This window comes from Rhinoderma darwinii, chromosome 1 (assembly GCF_050947455.1).
Source record: "Rhinoderma darwinii isolate aRhiDar2 chromosome 1, aRhiDar2.hap1, whole genome shotgun sequence".
NCBI classification, from domain to species: Eukaryota; Metazoa; Chordata; class Amphibia; order Anura; family Rhinodermatidae; genus Rhinoderma; species Rhinoderma darwinii.
Genome location: NC_134687.1, coordinates 290,292,194 through 290,315,370, shown reverse-complemented (window position 1 = coordinate 290,315,370; position 23,177 = coordinate 290,292,194). Strand labels below are relative to the sequence as shown.

The window sequence follows — 23,177 nt, the reverse complement described above, 5'->3', positions numbered from 1 at the left end:
TACGGCTTGCCCCTGCATATTGTCTCGGACTGAGGGGTCCAGTTTACCTCGAAGTTTTGGAGAGCACTTTGCGGTCTCCTCGGTGTAAAGTTGGACTTCTCTTCGGCCTATCATCCCCAGTCCAATGGGCAAGTCGAGAGGGTTAACCAGATTATGGAGAATTGTAGACACTGAACCGCTTAGGGAAAGTGTCAGGGACTGCAAGGGTTAAATATAGGAGTGGACGTATTAAAAAAATGGCCAGGGTCAGGATTGGTGTACAAGGTGTAAGAGGGACGTGGTAAAGGTGATATAAGTGTGGGTCTTGGGGCAGAATGCCCTCTTACCTTCAAGCTGCAGCGTGAGGAACACCCGCCCTCCCTCCCCTTGTGGTTTTGGTTTTCAGGTTTTCTGCGGTTATGTTCTTTTTCTGCCATTTTTCTGTTTTCTTTTGTAGATGTCACAGCTGGTGGAAATTAAGGCTATAAAGGCGGATTTAGAACCCTACATGCCTGATGGAGTACAGCGAGCATCGGCATTACAGGAAGAGGGGAAAGGAGATAAAGATGTCTTCATGCCGATTTGTATATAATTAATAAAGCTGTGGCCACTTCCACATTTCCACAAAGAAGGTGTCTGCGTTTTATTATACAGGGTGGGCCATTTATATGGATACACCTAAATAAAATGGGAATGGTTGGTGATATTAACTTCCTGTTTGTGGCACATTAGTATATGGGAGGGGGGAAACTTTTTAAGCTGGGTGTTGACCATGGTGGCCATTTTGAAGTCGGACATTTTGTATCCAACTTTAGTTTTTTCAATGGGAAGAGGGTCATGTGACACATCAAACTTATCAAGAATTTCACAAGAAAAACAATGGTGTGCTTGGTTTTAACGTTACTTTATTCTTTCATGAGTTATTTATGTCATTATGGGTGTCAGGTCCGAACATTCCTAGATGATCAGTTTCCTGGAAAGTGGATTAGTCGTCGTGGGCCAGTTGAATGGCCCCCTAGGTCTCCCGATCTGACCCCCTTAGACTTTTATCTTTGGGGTCATCTGAAGGCAATTGTCTATGCTGTGAAGATACGAGATGTGCAGCAACTTAAACTACGGATACTGGAAGCCTGTGCTAGCATTTCTTCTGCGGTGTTGCTATCAGTGTGTGAAGAGTGGGAGAAGAGGGTTGCATTGGCAATCCAACACAATGGGCAGCACTTTGAACACATTTTATAAGTGGTCAGAAACTTGTAAATAACTCATGAAAGAATAAAGTAACGTTAAAACCAAGCACACCCTTGTTTTTCTTGTGAAATTCTTGATAAGTTTGATGTGTCACATGACCCTCTTCCCATTGAAAAAACTAAAGTTGGATACAAAATGGCCGACTTCAAAATGGCCGCCATGGTCAACACCCAGCTTGAAAAGTTTCCCCCCTCCCATATACTAATGTGCCACAAACAGGAAGTTAATATCACCAACCATTCCCATTTTATTTAGGTGTATCCATATAAATGGCCCACCCTGTACATTAAGTGATGGTGTAAGGTCCTGGGCAGGTAAGGTTGGTTGATGGGTCCTGGCAGTCCTATCTGCGTCACTTTGTTTCCAGACGGCATGATGACTGGGTGCAGCTGCTCCCGTGGGCAGAGTTCTCCTATAATAACCACACTAGTGAATCCACCACCTCCAGTCCGTTCTTCATCATCTACGGCCAACATCCTCGTATACCTCTTCCTGTCTCTACTATGTCCCAGGTGCCTGCAGCTGACTCTATCTTCAGGGACTTTCTGCAAATATGGCAACAGACCCGATCTTCTATCCTGCTGGCGGTGGACCACATGAAGAGAAAGGCATGTAATGGGGGTACCAGCCTCCTGCACCCTCATGACATGATAGGGGTCGCAGCCCCCTCGCCTCCCGCGGAGGTTATAAGGGTTCCGGTCCCCACCATCTCCACGAGCCTTAGGTGTCCATTTGTGCTCTCAGCCCCTTCTGGGCCTCGTGTTTTCCCCCGTTTGTGTGACGTCAGGCCGCTTGCAGCAAAGGTTAGACATATGTCTTAGAAACAATGTGTAGAAACCGTAAAGTTAACAATGACCACTGGGGGGCAGTGGAACACAGCAGGAGTGAGAAAACAGACAGGCCATTAGGACAGAAAAAAGGAGGAACCAAATAACGGACGGAGAGAGAGGGAAGGGGGAATTGGCAGCACCCCAGGAAGAAGAATGAGGAAGGAGAGGGGAGGAGACTTGGGGGGGAGAGGAGATGCAGAGCTGAGTGGGGACAAGAAAGTGACCAGGCTGCCGCCATTTGTAGGAAAAGGATCCTTGGCTCATTGGACATTCACTACAGCTCAGCGGTGTCAGGAGACACAAGGGAAAAGACGTCATCTTCATCAACAGAGGAGCAGAAAGCAGAGGTAAGGGTGGTATGCCGCGTGGTAGTGAGTAGCTCTCGATCTGACCCGCGGAGGCGCACGTGGTAATATATCCGCCAGACTCACGCCGTAGCCAAAGGGCGAGGGGTATAGCTTCCACCTTTGGGGATTCCGCAGTGTGAGTGGTAGCACCACAGTGATCCGCGGAGACGGCCCATTTCCTTCTTGAGACCCGCCGGGCCGGGTCAGTGAGTGCCAGGCGCAGCCACCCAAGAGCGGGTGGGACTCCCACGAGGGCGAGTGCCTCAGCTACTGAGAGACTTGATTTGAATACTGTATTGTTGTTATTTGGCCTGTTTGAAATTGTGATTTTCAGTAAACCGTTGATTTGAAAAGAACTGAGTAGTGTTGTGGTGTCCACGTTTAGTCTTACCTAACACGTGGCGTCACGAACAGGATGAGCCAACCAGGAACTTCAGCGGAGTCTGCCATCAGTGCCCCAGCCCCACCCCCAATTCTGTTCCCTATGGGGGCAGCCATGTTAAATGTGGCCAAATATGACGGAAAGAGTGTGACGCTAATGGATTGGGCCGAGAGGCTAAGAGCAGCGGCCCGACTCTACCAAGTACCTCCCCCACACCAAGCGGATCTCGCGTTGAGCCTGCTAGAAGGAGATGCTCGTGCAGCAGTAGTAGTCCTCCCAGTCAGTCAAAGAGCGACCCTAGAGGACATCATTGCCAGGCTCGAAACCCTATACGGAGACACAACCTCAGTTACCGATTTACGGAAAAAGTTCTATACCCGTAGTCAACGGGAAGATGAATCCGTCCAACAGTACTCGGTCGCACTCCAACGATTGTGGAACCGACAAAAAGAAAGACTAGCCCAAGAGGAAGGACAAGTGGGTACCATTAGGTCACCCCGAGGAAAACCCCTTCAACTGCCCCCTAGACAAGAGTTAACACTACCGTTGGAGGTGAAGACACATCTACGGTTGAGGAATGCTACTGTGATAGTAGAACCACTTAGCGACGCCTCTCCAGCCGCCAACTGGATGGTGGGAAGGACCGTGTGCCGAATAGCGCGGGGCTGCGCCACCGTTCCGCTGATGAATCTGGATGATGTGGTGACCGTCATTACTCCCGCCACAGCTCTAGCGGCAGTACATGTTATACGACCTCAAGATGTAACTGAGTCGGAACCCCACGGGCCGTCCAAGGAGCCAGAGCCCGAGGAGACAGAGGAGGCCGGAGGGGCAACAACTAAAATTGCAGGGGGTGGCCCCCGACCCGGAGTCTGAACAAGCACTATGGGCGCTCCTACAACGCTACTTGACTGCTTTTGCTTCTCACGAGGAAGACTATGGCTGTACCGATGCTATAGAACACGCCATTCACACTAGGGGTGCAGTCCCAGTGCAGGAAAGATAGAGAAGCATACCACCTGCATTGTACCAGGAGGTCAAAGACCTAATCCAGAAGATGTTGGAGGGCCAAGTGATCCGGGAAAGTACAAGCCCGTGGGCTGCGCCAATTGTGCTAGTGCGGAAGAAGGATGGCACCCTACGATTCTGTATCGATTATCGCCGGCTGAACGCATGCACACATAGGGACGCTTATCCCCTCCCGAGAGTGGAAGAGTCACTCACAGCACTCCGTCAGGCTCAGTATTTCACTACCCTCGATCTAGCCAGTGGGTACTGGAAAGTTCCCGTTCGAGAGGAAAACAAAGAGAAGACGGCATTCATCACACCAATGGGGCTATTTGAGTGTAACCGGATGCCATTCGGGTTGAATAACGCCCCAAGTACATTTCAACGGTTGATGGAACACTGCCTAGGAGACATGAACTTCGAGTCCATCATGATTTACCTAGATGACATCGTAGTGTACTCCAGCACCTTTCCAGAGCACCTGGGTCACCTGGAGGCCGTACTGAGCCGGTTGACGAGGTTCGGCCTGAAACTAAAACCGACTAAATGTCGGATTGCGAGACAGAAGATCAACTACTCGGGACATGTAGTCAGCCCAGAGGGGGTGGCACCTGATCCTAGCAAGATTCAAGCCGTCATGGACTGGCCACCACCCAGCACGTCTACCGAAGTGAGAGCCTTCCTGGGGCTGGTAGGATACTACCGGCGATATATCCAAGATTTTGCCAAGATTGCCGGTCCACTCCATGAACTGTTACGGGGGCAGCCGGCAGAACGGCGGGGGAAACAGAGTACATCGGTGGCCAACCGATGGGGCCAGACTCAGGAACAGGCCTTCCAACAGTTAAAGGAGCGATTAACGACTGCGCCCATCTTGGCATTCGCCGACTATTCACAGCCGTTCCAACTCTATTCTGATGCTAGCCTGCACAGTTTGGGAGTGGTGCTGTCACAGAAGAGAGATGGAGTGGAAAGGGTGATCGCGTACGGTAGCCGGAGTCTGAGGCCCGCCGAGCGGAACCCCCTGAATTACAGTTCCTTTCGCCTTGAACTCCTAGCTGTAGTCTGGGCCGTTACGGAAAGATTTGCGGAGTACTTGACGGGAAGCCGGATAGAGATATATACTGACAATAACCCGCTTGCTTATCTACACAAACTGGGTGCACTAGAGCAGCCCTGGGTGGCACGCCTCGCCCGGTTCGATTATATAATTCGCTATAAGCCTGGGCGCAACAACGGCAATGCGGATGCCTTGTCCCGGAACCCGACAACGAACCCTGTCGGGGATCAGGATGAAGAAGTGGAAGAGGTGGAGATCCCGCCATTGCGGGTGGAAAGCAGGGTCACGCTACTGGAGGCCAGGAATGGAGGGCCCGAAGTGGGTGAACTGTACAGTCGTCTAGAGTGGCAGGAGAAACAGAGGTCTGATAAGGACCTACAACATTTACATGGGTGGCTTCTGGCCAGACGGCGGCCGACAGGGTCCGAACGTGCTCAGCTGACACGAAGGGGATGCCAAATTGCAAGACAACAGGAGCGGCTGATCCTTCGAGGTGGAGTCATTTACCGCCGACTCTGGATGGCGAAAGAGCAACGAGTCGTGTGGCAATTGGTGTTGCCGATCAAAGAAGTAGAGTCAGTCTGCCGGACACTACATGAGGTCGGAGGACACTTCTGCGCTGTAAAAACGGAGACCCTGGTCCAAGGTTATTTCTACAGCCCACAACTGAGTGAGACGGTGGAGCGGATATGCCAGACATGCGCAAACTGTGCTATCCACAAAGGACCAGTGCAGACTACCGTGCCGCAGGCCATACACACGGGGGAACCCTTTGAACTGTTAACAATAGATTTCCTTACCGTCCATGAAGTGACCTCTGGACACAAATACGCATTGGTGTGTGTAGATCATTTCTCCAAATATGCGATCGTCATCCCCACCAGGGACCAGACAGCACCCACCACAGCCAAACTAATATGGACTCACGTTATACGGCCCTATGGTTGTCCACAGAGACTGTTAACTGACCAGGGTCCAAACTTCGAATCACAGCTGATTCAAGAGCTGTGTGTGCTACACAGCATACGGAAGTCGCGAACGACGCCCTATCACCCTCAGGGCAACGGGGCGTGTAAACGCTTTAACCGGACTCTGTTGGGGATGCTGAGAACTTTGGGCGACGATCACCAAGAGCGGTGGCCTAATTATGTGGAGGACGTAGTATGGGCATATAATAATACCGTACACAGTACTACTGGATACACTCCTTATCAGCTCATGTTTGGCCGAATGGGATGCCTACCAATAGCCTTACTCATGGAGCAACCTGAACAAAATAGTGTGCGAACCCCGTCTCAATGGATAGTGGATCACCAGCGCAGGATTCAGCGAGCTCGAGATCGAGTACAAGCAGCAAGGAGACATGAACAACCCTCGATAACGGCCGGACCCAGCCGGCCCATAGAACCATTCCACCCTGGGGACAGGGTATTGGTCCGCAACAAACAAGCGCAACGAGCCAGTAAGTTGGAACCACGTTGGGAGCGAGTGCCCTATGTCGTTATCCGAAGAGCGAGTCCACAACTCTCAGTGTACGAAGTACAGCGAGAAGACGGAAACGGCAGGGTACGGAAACTACACCGAAACTTGCTGAGACCCTGTTCATTTCCAGCTGAGCAGATGAGGGAACTGACACCGGCTACGGCACCTGACACTACCCCCGCTGAACCTAGTGGCGAATGGTGGGTAGTGGTCCCGGTCGCAGATGTCCCATCCTCACCAACAGTTGAAGGGGACTAAGAAGAAGGGACGGTACGTTACCCCCGTCAGGAGAACAGAGGGACCTTACCGTCCCGTTACAGGGATTTTGACTGTAGTGCCGGGGACTGCACTATTTCCTCAAGGGAGATGTGTAATGGGGGTACCAGCCTCCTGCACCCTCATGACATGATAGGGGTCGCAGCCCCCTCGCCTCCCGCGGAGGTTATAAGGGTTCCGGTCCCCACCATCTCCACGAGCCTTAGGTGTCCATTTGTGCTCTCAGCCCCTTCTGGGCCTCGTGTTTTCCCCCGTTTGTGTGACGTCAGGCCGCTTGCAGCAAAGGTTAGACATATGTCTTAGAAACAATGTGTAGAAACCGTAAAGTTAGCAATGACCACTGGGGGGCAGTGGAACACAGCAGGAGTGAGAAAACAGACAGGCCATTAGGACAGATAAAAAGGAGGAACCAAAGAACGGACGGAGAGAGAGGGAAGGGGGAATTGGCGGCACCCCAGGAAGAAGAAGGAGGAAGGAGAGGGGAGGAGACTTGGGGGGAGAGGAGATGCAGAGCTGAGTGGGGACAAGAAAGTGACCAGGCTGCCGCCATTTGTAGGAGAAGGATCCTTGGCTCAACGTTCCTAGAGGAGGACTAGCTGGACATTCACTACAGCTCAGCGGTGTCAGGAGACACAAGGGAAAAGACGTCATCTTCATCAACAGAGGAGCAGAATGCAGAGGTAAGGGTGGTATGCCGCGTGGTAGTGAGTAGCTCTCGCTCTGACCCGCGGAGGCGCACGTGGTAATATATCTGCCGGACTCACGCCATAGCCAAAGGGCGAGGGGCATAGCTTCCACCTTTGGGGATTCCGCAGTGTGAGTGGTAGCACCACAGTGATCCACGGAGACGGCCCATTTCCTTCTTGAGACCCCCCGGGCCGGGTCAGTGAGCGCCAGGCGCAGCCACCCAAGAGCGGGTGGGACTCCCATGAGGGCGAGTGCCTCAGCTACTGAGAGACTTGATTTGAATACTGTATTGTTGTTATTTGGCCTGTTTGAAATTGTGATTTTGAAAAGAACTGAGTAGTGTTGTGGTGTCCACGTTTAGTCTTACCTAACAGGCAGATACAAGAATACAGCTCCTCCTCAGTTTCTTCCAGGTACGAAGGTCTGGTTGTCTTCAAAGAATATCCGGCTGAGGGTGCCGTCCTCCAAATTTGCCCCTAGGTTCCTCGGACCCTTCGAAATCCTGCTACAGATTAACCCGGTGTCTTACATGCTGTGGCTGTCTCCTACCCTCAAGATTCCTAACTCCTTCCATGTCTCCGTGCTGAAGCCCGTGGTCCTGAACCGCTACTCCAGGACTCCTAGTTCCGCAGCGGCCCCTGGTGGCTCGTCCGGGACTTTCGAAGTAAGGGAGATTCTGGCCACCAAGAAGGTGGGAGGAAGGACATTTTATTTGGTGGATTGGAGGGGGTTCTGTCCAGAAGAGAGGTCTTGGGAGCCAGAGGAGAACATCAATACCCCTGTCCTTGTGAGGAAGTTTCTCTCCCGCTCTGGTCCCAAGAAGAGGGGGCGTAAGAGGGGGGATACTGTAATATCTATGGCCACAGCCCGTCGTTCTGACTTACCCCTCGACGGCCGTGGCCATGGACCTGTGTGTTCTCTGCTGCATCGACCCCTAGTGAGGCGCCGGCACACACTTCCTGTTATCGAGACTGCCTCCCGGAGGGTGCGCGCGCCCGCGCGTGCACGGTCTTAAAGGGCCAGTGCGCGCATAATTGCAGGAAGTCTGCAATCAAGCCCAGAATGTTACTGGACTATAAAAGGGGCTCTGCCCTCTAGTTCTTTGCCTGAGCATTGTTCGTTGCCCAAAGTTTGTCGTGCTAATGGTCTCCTAGTGTCTGAAGAAGTATTCGGCACACAAAATGTAAGTTTTGAATTCTTTAGATTTATTATATTCGATGCCAGTGGCTTGGTGCGTGCAACGTTTCGGTCATAACATAAGAAAGGAGAAATTAAGCAAGGTATAGTGTAAGGAAGAATATCTCATAGAGATCATACACAAGTGTATGATCTCTATGAGATATTCTACCTTACACTATACCTATGCCTTAAATGTGGATATTGTACCCAGGGTTAGGATGTCACCCATCCACATACACATACTCATATTGATGTGTACTTTTCTACCAATGATATGTATGTCATGAAAATCGCTACAATGCAGTAACTTTGTATGTGTTTTGACGAAAACTCTGTTCTTTCTTTTATTTTAATTTAATTTAATTTTTATGTTTCTATACTTTGCTTAATTTTTCCTTTCTTATGTTATGATATTTGTTACACTTATTGTTTATGCATTTATTTGATGCTAATATACTTACGTGTAACATTCTGTACACCAACAGTGCCTGACGAAGGTCTTCTGACCGAAACGTTGCACGCACCAAGCCACTGGCATCGAATATAATAAATCTAAAGAATTCAAAACTTACATTTTGTGTGCCGAATACTTCTTCAAATACGATTGGGTTGGGACCCTATTTGTGCACCTTCTTTGGTCTAGTGCATTCTGAACCACTATCTACCGGTCTCCTAGTGTCTTCCGGTTTCAAAGTGTTCCCTGTTCCTGTATCCTGTTTCCCGTGCTATCCAGATCTATTACCGTGCTGAGCTGTTGTCGTGTTGTGCTGCATTCCACACCTGTTCCGCTTCTCCACTCTTGACATCTACCTGCCGCCTGGTCCCAGCCTAGCCTGCCTTGCTGCTGTCCGAGTTGCCACAGGTACCCTTTCTGGACTATAGACTCTGTACTATACTTGTTTGGTCAGCTGCCATCCCGCTACGCGGTACGGTCCAGTGGGTCCGCACCCCGCATCATGAGAGTTATGTTCAAAAATTCAGGTCAACGTAAAATAAATATTCATATTTTGACTATTTAATATTTTATAAGAAAAAAATAAAGCTGTGGTCAACCCCAAAGTCAACCCACTATAAAAGGTCAATTTAGTGTTGTGTATATTTTATTTTAGGGTACTGTACATGTTTTAACCACATCAGCCTACATCACATACGGTCATATGTACACAGTCCGTGATATACGATCCGTATGTCGGCCGCATTTCCCAGACTAAACACAATGCAGGGAGCCGTGCTCCCAGCATCATATTTATCTACGATGCTAGGTGTCACTGCCTCTACTGAAAACATGATTACAGTACGGGACAGTTTTCCCGCAGCAAGGCAGTCACACCTAGTGTCTTAGATAACTATGATGCAATGAGTCTGGCTCCCTGCAGTGTGTATCACGGACCGAACACGCTCCTGTGAATCCGGCCTTACTGTGATTTTGTAAAAAACTTGAGTGCTTCAAATACCTATGCAATTTTTACATCACCATAGATGACTTCCGAGGTAGATACTATAAGAAAATCACCTGCACTATAGCATATTCCTTTGTACTTTACAATGTAGTCACTATGGAGGGCACGAAGAATGAGACTCTCCCTGTGGAAATCTCGAACATGTTCAGCTGTGCTATGCTGAAGTTTTTTCACTGCAACTAGCTCTCCTGTATTGTCACCTAAAGGATCGTATCTGCATAGCTCCACACTGCCAAAATTCCCCTGAAAAAGAAAAACAGAAAAATTTTAAAACAGATGTTGGAGCTTGTAATAGATGATGTTTGCCATTTATATTACTGATATCCCTTATGTGGCAATAGGTGGAAGATGTTCAGGTTTTATTTAAAAAAAAAATCTGAAAAAACAATATATAAATAAAGGTTTAAATGGGTTGTCTGCCCACTAGACTGTTTTTCATACCGATGACCTATCCACAGGATAGGTCATCAGTATATGATTGCAGGGCCGCCATCAGGGGGGTATTACTGGTACTCCCGTCAGGGGCCCGGCCACATATATGAAGAAAAGGGGCCCGCCGGGCTGCCGTCGCCCCCCCCCCCTCGGACTGTTGCCCCCCCCCCTCGCAACGCTCACGGGCCCCCCTCGCAACGCTCACGGCCCCCCCCTCGCAACGCCCGCGGCACCCCCCTAGCGACACCCCCCTAGCGACACTCCCCTAGCGACACTCGCGGCAGCCCCTGCATACCTGTTGTAGCTTCACTGGACGGGGAAGATGCAGCATGTGCTGAAGCTGCGTGTGGAGATCCCGCCCCCCAGCTCCTCTACACTGCCGACCGGACCTGCAGGCTGGTGAGTATGTTCCCCTATCCATCCTGCTTCCCATCCCCCTGACCCCATTTGTAGATTGTATAAAGTTGGTTAAAAAGTTTTTTGGTATTTTTTAGTTTTCCTAGCGTTTTTTGCCGCGATTTTCGTAATCGCGGCAAAAATGGCGCAGTTTTGCCGCGATTATATAAAAATCGCGGCAAAACCGCGTGATTTGTGCCGCAATTACGAAAATTGCATAAAAAAAAGATACAAAACATGAAAGTGCTGTTAGGCTATATTCTCACAGTGCGGTCAAGTCACGTTTTTGCAAAAATTGTGGCAAAAAAATGGGATTTCACCGCACTGTGTAACTAGACTAATGCCTTATTCAGACGGCCGCATTCGGTCCGTGACAAATACGGAGCGTGTATCGGCTGTATCTCACAGGCTGACCACAATTCATGGAGCCGGACTCCTAGCATCATAGTTATCAGTGTTGCTGGGAGTCCCTGCCTCTCTGCGGGAATACTGTCCCATACTGTAATGATGCTTTCAGTACGGGACCGGGGACAGTATTCCCACGGGAAGGGAGGGACTATGATCATAGATAACTGTGATGCTAAAAACCCGGCTCCCTGAACTGTGGTCGGTCCGGGAAATATGGCCGATACACGGTCCTTATATCACAGACCGAACATGGACATCTGAATAAGCCACTTACTTGCCTCCTATTTTTGGTGCGGATTGCGCACTGAAAATTCACTACAAATTACAATATAAGGCCTTATTCACACGAACGTGTTATACGTCCGTGATACTTATTACGTCGCACGGACTTATGTTAGTGAATGGGGCCGTTCAGACTGTCAGTGAATTTCACGCCGCGTGTGTCCGCTGTGTAAAACTCACGACATGTCCTATACTTGCCCGTGTTTCGCGCAGCACACACCCATTGAAGTGCGTGCAAATCGTGCACGGCACACGGAAGCACTTCCGGGTGACGCGCGTGATTCGCGCTACAGTAGGTAAAGAAGTGAAGGGAAACATAAAAGCCCCTCCTTCTTTACTGTGTTGTAACATCAAAACAGAGTGTCATAATGATGCCGGCTGCGCGAAAATCACGCAGCCGCGCACCATATGCTGACGCCACACTGAACTTTTGCTCGGGCAAAATGTAGCGTTTTTTGCGCGTGCAAAACGGACACGTTCGTGTGAATAAAGCTTAAGGCGATATTCAGACCAACGTGTGTGAAATCAGACGTGAAGAACGGCCGTTTTTTGTGGCCGATTTGCAGCCGTGCGGGACCCGTTTTCACACATCCCTCATAGACTTGAGTCTATTGAGGGATCCGTGAAAACGCACAAAAATAGGACATGTCCTATTTTTTTACAGGCCCTTCACACGATCTGTTAGAACAACAACCGTGTGAATAGCCCCATAGAAATACATGCAGCCGTGTGACGGCCATTAAAAAAACGTCCTTCACACGGACGATTAACACGTTAGTCTGAATAAGCCCCAACTCATGTGAATGGGGTTTGTCAAAACCTCATGCACGTGCAGAATTTCACCCCACAAATAATTTTTTTTCAGCTTCCCAGTACATTATGCGGTACAATAAATGGTGCCATGAAAAACTACAACTTGTACCGCAAAAAACAAGCCTTCAGGTAAAAAAAATTATAGCTTTTGGAAGGTGGAGAGGAAAAAACAAAAGTTAAAATCCAAAAAATGGATGAGGAGGGAAGGGGTTAAATAAGCTGCATGCCTATTAGCCCTTATTCACACGACAGGGTTTCCTGGCCGGGTGACGGCCGTTCATAAATCAGCCGTCACCCGGCTGCAGTAGGAACAATAGACCCCTAAAGGGCTATTCACACGAACAATTTTTTGACGGGCCGGGAAAACCAGCTGTCAAAAAATGGGACATGCCCTATTTTCGGCCGTTTACCCGGCCGCCCGGCTCCCATAGAAGTCTATGGGGCCGGGTAATACACGGCCATCACCGGAATGTGTCCCGAGTGATGGCCGTGTCTACCGTCGCTCGCTCTCTCCTCCTCACAGCGCAGAGTGCATGTGAGGAGGAGGAGTGTATCTCATTCAGAAGAAGCGCTCTATGCTGGAGGTAAGACTGTGGGGGTACTGCTGTAGCGACGTCCCTGCTCTGCTATGTGCAGGGGTACTGTGTGGCAGGGCTGGGGTGTACAGCAGGTGGAAGGGGGCGCTGCGCTGGCTCCCTTCCCAAATCGCCCTGTCCCGGCGAATCAGCCTCCTTTCCGCCCTGGCGCTTCTTCAGGCATCGCTACAGCTATAGCAGCCATAGCGGCTGCTAGCAGCGACACCTACCATGGCCGATGGCGCCGCTAGCAGCTGCTGCGGCTGCTACTGCTGTAGCTTCGTCCCTGCTCTGCTATGTGCTAGCCCCACTTTAGCTCCCTGAAGGAGCGGAATCCCTGTGTGTTCGGGGATTCCACTCCTGGACAGAGCGCTTGATGTCTCTGTCCATATCTGGGCAGTGACATCAGGGGAAACTCCTGAAGCAGACTCCCCGAACACTCTGTGATCGGGGATTCCACACCAGGCGAAGCCAGTAACAGTCAGTGTCCATAAATGGACACAGACGACAGGGGCTTTTCCTGAAGTGGAATCACCGGCCACATGGGGATTCCCCTTCAGGAGTTGCCCCTGATGTCAGTGTCCAGATATGCCCGGCCCGGAACGGATGCAAAACTAATGCAAACCGGCCAGGAAAAACGGCGGGACACTGTCGTATGAATAAGGCCTTAGGGTATGTTCACACAATTAGCAAAAACAGTCTGAAAATACAGAGATATTCAAGGGAAAACCGCTCCTGATTTTCAGAAGTTTTTTAAGCAAACTCGTGTTTGCTCATCCACTTCTCTTCGTTACCACCCAGCTTCTGGCAGTGCACAGACACACAGCGTGTCCTCGCGAGATCACGCTGTGACGTCACTCACTTCCTGCCACAGGAACTTCATCGCGTCGGATAAGCGAGGACACGCTGTGTGTCTGTGCACTGCCAGAAGCTGAGTGGTAACGAAGAGAAGTGGATGATGCTGATTTGTCAGCATCATACACTCCTAGTCACAACGCCCAGCTAGTAAAAGAAGTAAAAACGCCCAGATGTACATACACAATACACGCCCACTTGGACATAACTTTAAACACGCCCAGTTGTACTTAAAGAGGCTCTGTCACCAGATTTTGCAACCCCTATCTGCTATTTCAGCAGATCGGCGCTGCAATGTAGATTACAGTAAAGTTTTTATTTTTAAAAAACGAGCATTTTTGGCCAAGTTATGACCATTTTTATATTTATGCAAATGAGGCTTGCAAAAGTACAACTGGGCGTGTTTGCAGTAAAAGTCCAACTGGGCGTGTCTTGTGTGTGTTACATCTGGGCGTGTATTATGTGCGTACATCGGGGCGTTTTTACTTCTTTTACTAGCTGGGCGTTAGGAATGGGAGTGTATGATGCTGACGAATCAGCATCATCCACTTCTCTTCACAACGCCCAGCTTCTGGCAGTGCAGACACAGCCGTGTTCTCGAGAGATCACGCTGTGACGTCACTCACTTCCTGACCCAGGTCCTGCATTGTGTCGGACGAGCGAGGACACATCGGCACCAGAGGCTACAGTTGATTCTGCAGCAGCATCAGCGTTTGCAGGTAAGTAGCTACATCGATTTACCTGCAAACGCCGATGCTGCTGCAGAATCAACTGTAGCCTCTGGTGCCGATGTGTCCTCGCTCGTCCGGGGGCAGGAAGTGAGGGACGACACAGCGTGATCTCTCGAGAACACGCTGTGTGTCTGCACTGCCAGAAGCTGGGCGTTGTGAAGAGAAGTGGATGATGCTGATTCGTCAGCATCATACACTCCCATTCCTAACGCCCAGCTAGTAAAAGAAGTAAAAACGCCCCGATGTACACACATAATACACGTCCAGATGTAACACACACAAGACACGCCCAGTTGGACTTTTACTGTAAATACGCCCAGTTGTACTTTTGCAAGCCTCATTTGCATAAATATAAAAATGGTCATAACTTGGCCAAAAATGCTCGTTTTTTAAAAATAAAAACGTTACTGTAATCTACATTGCAGCGCCGATCTGCTGCAATAGCAGATAGGGGTTGCAAAATCTGGTGACAGAGCCTCTTTAAGTACAACTGGGCGTGTTTAAAGTTATGTCCAAGTGGGCGTGTATTGTGTATGTACATCTGGGCGTTTTTACTTCTTTTACTAGCTGGGCGTTGTGACTAGGAGTGTATGATGCTGACAAATCAGCATCATCCACTTCTCTTCGTTACCACTCAGCTTCTGGCAGTGCACAGACACACAGCGTGTCCTCGCTTATCCGACGCAATGAAGTTCCTGTGGGAGGAAGTGAGTGACGTCACAGCGTGATCTCTCGAGAACACGCTGTGTGTCTGTGCACTGCCAGAAGCTGGGCGTTGTGAAGAGAAGTGGATGATACTTCTCGTCAGAACGCCCAGCTAGTAAAAGTAGTAAACACGCCCCGATGTACGCACATAATACACGCCCAGTTGTACTTTTACTTTAAACACGCCCAGTTGTACTTTAGAAAGCCTCATTTGCATAAATACAAAAATGGTCATAACTTGGCCAAAAATGCTCGTTTTTTAAAAATAAAAACGTTACTGTAATCTACATTGCAGCGCCGATCTGCTGCAATAGCAGATAGGGGTTGCAAAATCTGGTGACAGAGCCTCTTTAAGAAAGGCTCATTTGCATAAATATAAAAATGCTCATAACTTGGCCAAAAATGCTTGTTTTTGAAAAAAAAATAAAAACCTTACTCTTATCTACATTGCAGCGCCGATCTGCTGCAATAGGAGATAGGGGTTTGAAAATCTGGTGACAGAGCCTCTTTAAGGCCCCTTCACATCGTATTGTTGCCCTAAGTTTATCGTGTAGTCAGGAAATCTCCTACCTTACAGTATAAACAACGTAAACGATAATTCACAGGGCTCCATTATGTCCTTTTAGCCTCCGTGCTGGTGGACGTCGGTTTACCTTCTTTTTGAAGGATGAAATGGCGTAGTAAACTTTGTTATTCCGGAGTCCCCAGGCAGCATCACAAGTGCTCTACCCGTGGACTTTGTCCCTGGGAGCTCCTGACATCACTGTCCATATATGTAAAGTGACATCAGGGGATTCTCCAGGGCCGGAATCCCTGGGCAGAATGTTGCCGACGCTCCGGCCATGTACTCAGGCTTTGTGCAGCTTCGGACGTCACTTTATGTATATGGACATCAGGAGCAGCGCCATAGTCCCTGGGCAAAGCGCTAGTAGAAGGCTCCAGCTCTGTTCATGGACAGTGACTTCAGGAGTTTCCCCTGGGCCATTCCCCAGGCGACGTATCCCACTATATGCCATACAGTCGGATACGTTTTAGCTAAATAGATCAAAATCCGGAGCATGAAACGGTCACTGTCGGCCACATGGTTTTCTTCACTGTAATTGACATCAGCACCAAAATCATTTAATGCGAATAACGTACAAACGTGAGCGCCACACTTTCCGTTGCCCACCCCCGGTAATGGAGGGGGGGGGCCCAGACATCATGGCTGTATGGGGCCCAGAAATTCCTGATGGCGGCCCTGTATGATTGGTGGGGGATCGACACCCGGACCTTGCACCGATCAGCTGCTCCAGCTGCCTCCGGGCACCAGATGTTATACACTGTATGCAGTGTTCGTTGCCGGAAGAAGATGGCTCTGCACACTGCATAGCGGCCGTGCTGCATAATTGCAACTCACTTGAATAGGAGCAGAGCTGTAGTACTACAGCTCGGGCGCTATACTGGGACCGGTGCTATCCTGTGGATAGGTAATCAGTATGAAAAACATGACAAGTATGACAACCCCTTTAGCTAGTGCAGTGTATTTGGCGCAAAGGCCACTTCAAAGAAAATGGGTATAATAGAGAGAGTCATGAAAATTTCGGGAGCCCACATTTTTAGATACGTATTGCTCAGGTAGACAAAGTGCCGGTCATTTGTAAAAACGGCCAAGTGGATATAAATACCAGAGAGAGCCGTAGCTACAGTCAGCAGAAGAGAGACCACATAAACAGAAGAAGGCCTCATACTATGGGCTCATACTGTACCTCAGATGTCTTTAATTTTATACACGTATGAATTTGTGAAAAATAAATTAGGGCATGAATGAAGATCTAGCGAACGAAGGGTTAGTGGTCCCTTCAGCTTTTCTCCTACACAGCGCAGTTCCCAACTACACGCAGTGCAGGGAATTGTTGCAACACTGTGAAGGAGCCTCTTCATTCTAAGGATCAAGGGTATCCTAGTGATATGTCATCAAGTACTATGGTGGGAAAACCCCTTAAAAGGTATATTTTAATGTTAGGCATTTATGCCATATCCACAGGATCCTCAAGCATAGCCACCTCTCCCTCTCAAATTGTATGGAGTATGGGGTGGCCAGGAATCAGCGAAAAGTAGTCACTGGGCCGCTGTTCTCACGATAGGTGAGTGTCTTAGAAGTGGGAGTTGTACCTAACAGGCATTGATGAAACAGTTTTGGTTTTTTTCCAGCTCTCCAACCAAGTAGATGCGCGGAGGGTGCAGGGCTGCACCAAATTGTAGCAAAAAGGCAAGAAGGTTCCAGCATCAATATCTTGAACAAAATGCAGCTTTTATTGAGGTTCCATAAAATCAGGGACAACACATCGAACAGAAGCTGACCGGTTCCAGGCCCAAATGATCCTTAGTCATAGCATGACTAAGGCCCATTTGGGCCTGAAACCAGTCAGCTTCCGTTCGATGTGTTGGCACTGATTTTATGGAACCTCAATAAAAGCCGAATTTTGTTCAAGATATTGATGCTGGAACCTTCTTGCCTTTTTGTATCAGGCATTGATGGTGTATCCTGTGGAAATTTCATAAATGCCTAAGATTAGTATAAGCCCTTCCATTAGTAGTAACTGGAAAATAACTAAGGGATAATTGCTGTATGTATTGTTGTATTGTAATGGCCTCCGCTCCCTGTATTTTACTTACCTGTCCCGGAGACCTGGTCCACGCCACTCCTCTCCTCAAACCTCTGCGTTTTGCGGCCACGCTCACTGCCAACACTCTGCGCTTGGTACTAGTGCGTGTCATAATTATTTTTTACCCGGCCTCCTGGTTATTTAAGTTCCTCCCCTATCCATGCTGTTTGCGAGAGCAATTTGGTTCTCTAGTGTTACCTGAGTTTCTAGTTTATCTGTCTGCTACATATATTGGATTTCCCATGATTTTGCCTCAGCCTGTACCTTGACCATCTGAGCCCGCCGCCTGTGCTGACCTTTTACCTTCTTATCCGTGACGTAACTCTGCCGCGTGCCCTGACCATTTGCTACGATACCCCTGACAAACCTCTGCCGCCTACCCTGACCTTTGGGTCATACCTGACCACTCTATAGTCGCTACACCTGTTACGTTAGCCGTCACCAAGGGAAACTACTCTGGGGGAAGTGACCTGGGGTCCCCAGCAGCGAAGTCCAGAGGGGTAAAGTCTGTACAGGGGTAAAAGGGTGAAGACCAGGGATTTAGACTAAACTCCCCAGTTAGCCCAAGTCAAATCTCTTGGCTACTAGGTGGGTTCACACCGCCCTCTGCTGGCCCACTGACAGAAAATCCCACAGGCTCCGTAACATGTATATTATTTCTCAGGCTGTTTTCTGATTTATTGTGTACAGATATGTTATCAACATAAACAGTAGAATATTATAACTGAGCCCTGTTTATTTATTTTCCGCACCTCCTCTAAAATCTATGGATAGAATATATTATAGGTGTTATTTTTTCAAGGGGCCTTTGGGCTCCCCTAACAGGATGGCCCTAAAGTGCAGGCAACCTCTGTGTATAACAGGCTGGGTAGAAATATGAGAAAGAACATAGCATTGACTGCTCCTTACCTTTCCAATAACTGATATGTATTTAAGATGTCTTTCTTCATAAACACTCGGGTCCTGGGATTCCCAGACACGGTCAGAAATTTTGAATCCATCTTTCATTTGCTGCCCTTTGGAATCCATTAATAGTTCATAATCTGTAGCAAATACCAACAAAGCTGTCATAAAGTTATAGATCTCTAGCCAGAAATACTTGAAGGCTATACATAGTTCCCTTCTTCTTACCAGCTGCAATAAGATTATTGAGTTCTCGGATGATAGAGCGGAAGGGTAGTCTCAAAGCTGGGCTATAAGACATGCATTGTTGCTCTAAGCTTGCCAACTCTATCCAGTGTGGAGCTGGGAGATGCATCTGATCTTTATAAAATTGCAATTTCTGAATGAAAAAATTATGTTAGAGGTTATAATGAAATAAATAAAGTCACGTTCAACACATAAGTTCAACACATCAGTAAACACAAGAGAACTGTAATGACATTTGGGCAGTGAGTTCTAGTAAAAGGAGCACTCCCAGAAATTTTTTTATTCTCTGGCCCAAAGGAGAGGCACATTATGTATCATGTTGGGTTCGTGGACCCACTGGGCCGTACCGTCTTGGCGGTATGGCAGCTGGCCAACAGGACGCAGGTCAAAGTCTAAAGTTCGTATAGGGTACCTGTGGCAGCTTGGACAGTAGCAAGGCAGGCTTGGCAGGAACTTGGCAGCACGTGGACGTCAGGCGTGGAGAAGCGGGACAGGCGTGGTATATAGCACATCACGGCACTAGATCAGGATACAAGTATAGGATACAGGAACAGAAGCACTGGGAGCAGGAAACACTAGGGGGCCATATGCAGGACAGACTAGGAATAGACAACAAAGCTCAGGCATAGAACTAGGGGGCTGGACCCCTCTTATAGTCCAGAGTACTCACGGGTCAATGTTCATGAATGAGGTCCGGTGCGCACGCTCGTGCCCTCTCTTAAAGGGATCCGGCTGTGGTGAGTAGACGCGAGCGCTGGCTTCTCCTGAGGAGGAGGTTGGGGCCAGCGCTTGCCGACTCGTGGCTGCGGCTGTCAGGGGGAGAACGGAGCTGACAGCCCGCAGCCATGGACATTACAGTATCCCCCCTCTTATGCCACCTCTTCTTGGGACCAGAGCGAGAGAGAAACTTTTTCAGAAGAGCAGGAGCATTGAGGTTCTCCTCTGGCTCCCAAGACCTCTCTTCAGGACCAAATCCCCTCCAATCCACCAAATAAAAGGTCTTTCCTCTCACTCTTTTGGAGTCTAGGATCTCTTGAACCTCAAAGGTGTCTGAAGGGCCGCTGGCGACAACCACAGGGCTAGGAGTCTTGGTGTAGCGGTTCAGGACCACTAGCTCCAGGAGGGATACATGGAAGGAGTTGGGGATCTTGAGGGTAGGAGGCAGCCAAAGCTTATAGGCGACAGGGTTGATCTGTTGTAGGATCTTGAATGGTCCGTGGAACCTGGGAGCAAACTTGCATGACGGCACCCTTAGTCGAATGTTCCTGGAGGACAGCCAGACCTTTGTGCCAGGAATAAACTGAGGCGGTTCTCTTCTCCTTGTGTCCGCCCTCCATTTCATAAGGTCAACTGCCAGCAGGATGGAGGATCGAGTCTGCCGCCAAATCTGTAGAAAGTCCCTAAAGGCCGCGTCAGCTGCTGGTACCTCGGATGAATCAGGAACCAGGACAGGTATTCGTGGGTGTTGGCCAAGAACTATGAAGAACGGAGTGTTCCTTGTGGACTCGCTGGTATGATTGTTGTAGGAGAATTCAGCCCATGGAAGCAACTGCATCATGCTGCCTAGAGACGAAGTGACGCTGGTAGTTCTCCAAGATTTGATTGATCCTCTCGACCTGTCCAATGGACTCAGGATGGTAGGCCGAGGAAAAGTCCAACTTCACACCTAGAAGTCCGCAGAAGGCTCTCCAGAACCTCGAGGTGAACTGAACCCCCCGATCAGACACAATATGCTGCGGCAAGCCGTGCAGGCGGAAGATGTGTTGGATAAACAGCTTGGCCAGTTGAATAGCAGACGGCAGGCCGGTCAGAGGAACGAAGTGAGCCATTTTTGAAAATCGATCTACCACCACCCAGAGAGTGCTGCATCCGGCAGAGAGAGGCAGGTCAGTAACAAAATCCATAAATATATGCTGCCAGGGAGCATCGGGCACAGGCAATTGCTGGAGCAGACCAGCGGGTCTGGAGTGAGCGACCTTGTTAGCTGCACACACAAAGCAGGAGGAAACAAATTCCATAACATATTTGGGCAGCGTGGGCCACCAGAAATGACGGGCAATCAAATCCCGGGTCTTATGAAGCCCCGCTCCAAGTTCTCGCTAACATGGGCGGATATAGACAGTCTCTGGCAGAGAGAGAGAGGATATACTCTACCTTGGGGAATGGAAGCACCAGGAACCAGCTCGATAGGACAGTCATACGCCCGATGTGGGGGCAGTGTCTCCGCCTCTTTCTTTCTGAAGACGTCCGCAAATGAAGCAAAATGACTAGGCAATCCTGCCAGTGACTGAGGCAGAGGAGGCTGAGCTGAACGAATCTGTCCCAGGCAACGATTGTGACACTTGGGGCCCCACTGGAGAACCTCTCCAGAGTTCCAGTCCAGGACTGGGGCATTCAATCGGAGCCAAGGCAGGCCCAGCAACACAGGGTCAACGGCTCTGGGTAGGACATAGAACGACAGCAGTTCGGAATGGAGAGCCCCTACTTGGAGCCTCAGTGGTTTGGTCACAGCAATAACTGGGTATGGCAGGGGTAGACCATCCACTGAAGCAATTGTCAACGGGCTCTCCATAGGGGTGGTAGGCAATTGAAGAAGGTCCACCAGACCTCTACTGATGAAATTAGCAGCGGATCCAAAGTCCAGATACGCAGAGACCTGATGCGTTCTCTCGCCGGACACTATGGTCACGGGTATGGACAATTTGGACGGAAGTCCTTTTTTACCCAGGGTTGTCACTCCTAGCAACCCTAGGCCTTGGGGCTTTTGGGGGCACAGGCTCACAAGATGGCCACCGAGGCCACAATATAGACAAGGTCTCGAAGTGTGTCTGCGTTGTCTCTCCTGGGTGGATAGCTTACCCCGGTCCATCATCCCAGACTCCTTAGGAGGATCGACATCTGAGGACAGCAGGGGTTGCTGCAAAGTAGGTATCAGACTAGGAGGGTCTCCCTCCCGACGAACCTCTTGGAGGCGTTCTCGGATCCGCATATCAATCCGGGCGGACAGAAGGATGAGGTCATCCAGGGTAGATGGCAGGTTTCGAGCGGCAAGTTCGTCCTTAATTTTAGGAGACAGTACATGCCAGAATGCAGCTACCAGGGCCTCATTGTTCCATAACAGTTCTCCCGCCAGGGTGCGGAAGTGGATGGTGTACTCGCACACGGAGGTGTCTCCTTGGCATAGTTTAATCAAGGAAGCCGCTGTAGATGAGACCCGTCGAGGCTTCGAAAAGTCTGGAGAAAGGCTTGGAAGTCACAGGTCTCTGGTCCTTGTCTCTTCCAGATAGGGTTCGCCCATGCAAGAGCCTTGCCAGTGAGGAGAGAGATGATGAAAGCGACCCTTGCGCCGTCAGATGAAAATGTCCTAGTATACAGGCTAAAATGGATCTGGAACTGGTTCAAAAATCCACGATAGGACCCTACGTCTCAATCATAGCGGTCCGGAAGAGGCAAAGAAAAACGCGGGTCGACACTGCCAGGAGGTGTAGTCTGAGGATCAACACTGCCAGGAGGTGTAGTAGGAGGAACGGCAGCTCGTGCCTCCTGCTGACCTACAAGAATGTTCAAAGCCTGGAGGAGTTGGCCCTGTCAAGACTGAAGGTCCAGCAAATACGCCCGCATCTCCTGTGACGTCGTCATGGTCTTGGATCGACCAGCGGGGTCCATGGTCTGAGCTTACTGTCACATTGGGTTCGTGGACCCACTGGGCCGTACCGTCTTGGCGGTATGGTAGTTGGCCAACAGGACGCAGGTCAAAGTCTATAGTTTGTATAGAGTACCTGTGGCAGCTTGGACAGTAGCAAGGCAGGCTTGGCAGGAACTTGGCAGCAGGTGGACGTCAGGAGAAGCAGGACAGGCGTGGTATACAGCACATCACGGCACTAGATCAGGATACAAGTATAGGATACAGGAACAGGAACAGGAACACTGGGAGCAGGAAACACTAGGGGGTCATATGCAAGACAGACTAGGAATACACAACAAAGCTCAGGCATAGAACTAGGGGGCTGGACCCCTCTTATAGTCCAGAGTACTCACTGGTCAAGGTTCATGAACGAGGTCCGGTGCGTGCGCTGCCCCTTTAAGAGCGGGCACGAGCGCGCGCGCGCGCACCCTACGGGATCCGGCTGTGGTGAGTAGACGCGAGCACAGGCTTCTCCTGAGGAGGAGGCTGGGGCCAGTGCTTGCCGACTCGTGGCTGCAGCTGTCAGGGGGAGAACGGAGCTGACAGCCCACAGCCACGGA

General features: G+C 49.7%; 1 protein-coding gene across 1 annotated transcript in view; it reads right to left on the bottom strand.

Moving 5' to 3' along the window:
• JAK3 (Janus kinase 3) overlaps window positions 1-23,177 on the bottom strand; it is a 244,356-nt gene that overhangs the window by 31,469 nt on the left and 189,710 nt on the right. The window contains exons 16-18 of the mRNA XM_075850921.1: window positions 18,915-19,065; window positions 18,693-18,826; window positions 9,992-10,181 (exon numbers count right to left, since the gene is read on the bottom strand). Coding sequence (XP_075707036.1) covers window positions 9,992-10,181; window positions 18,693-18,826; window positions 18,915-19,065 — 475 coding nt within the window. The remainder of the gene's footprint in view (window positions 1-9,991; window positions 10,182-18,692; window positions 18,827-18,914; window positions 19,066-23,177) is intronic.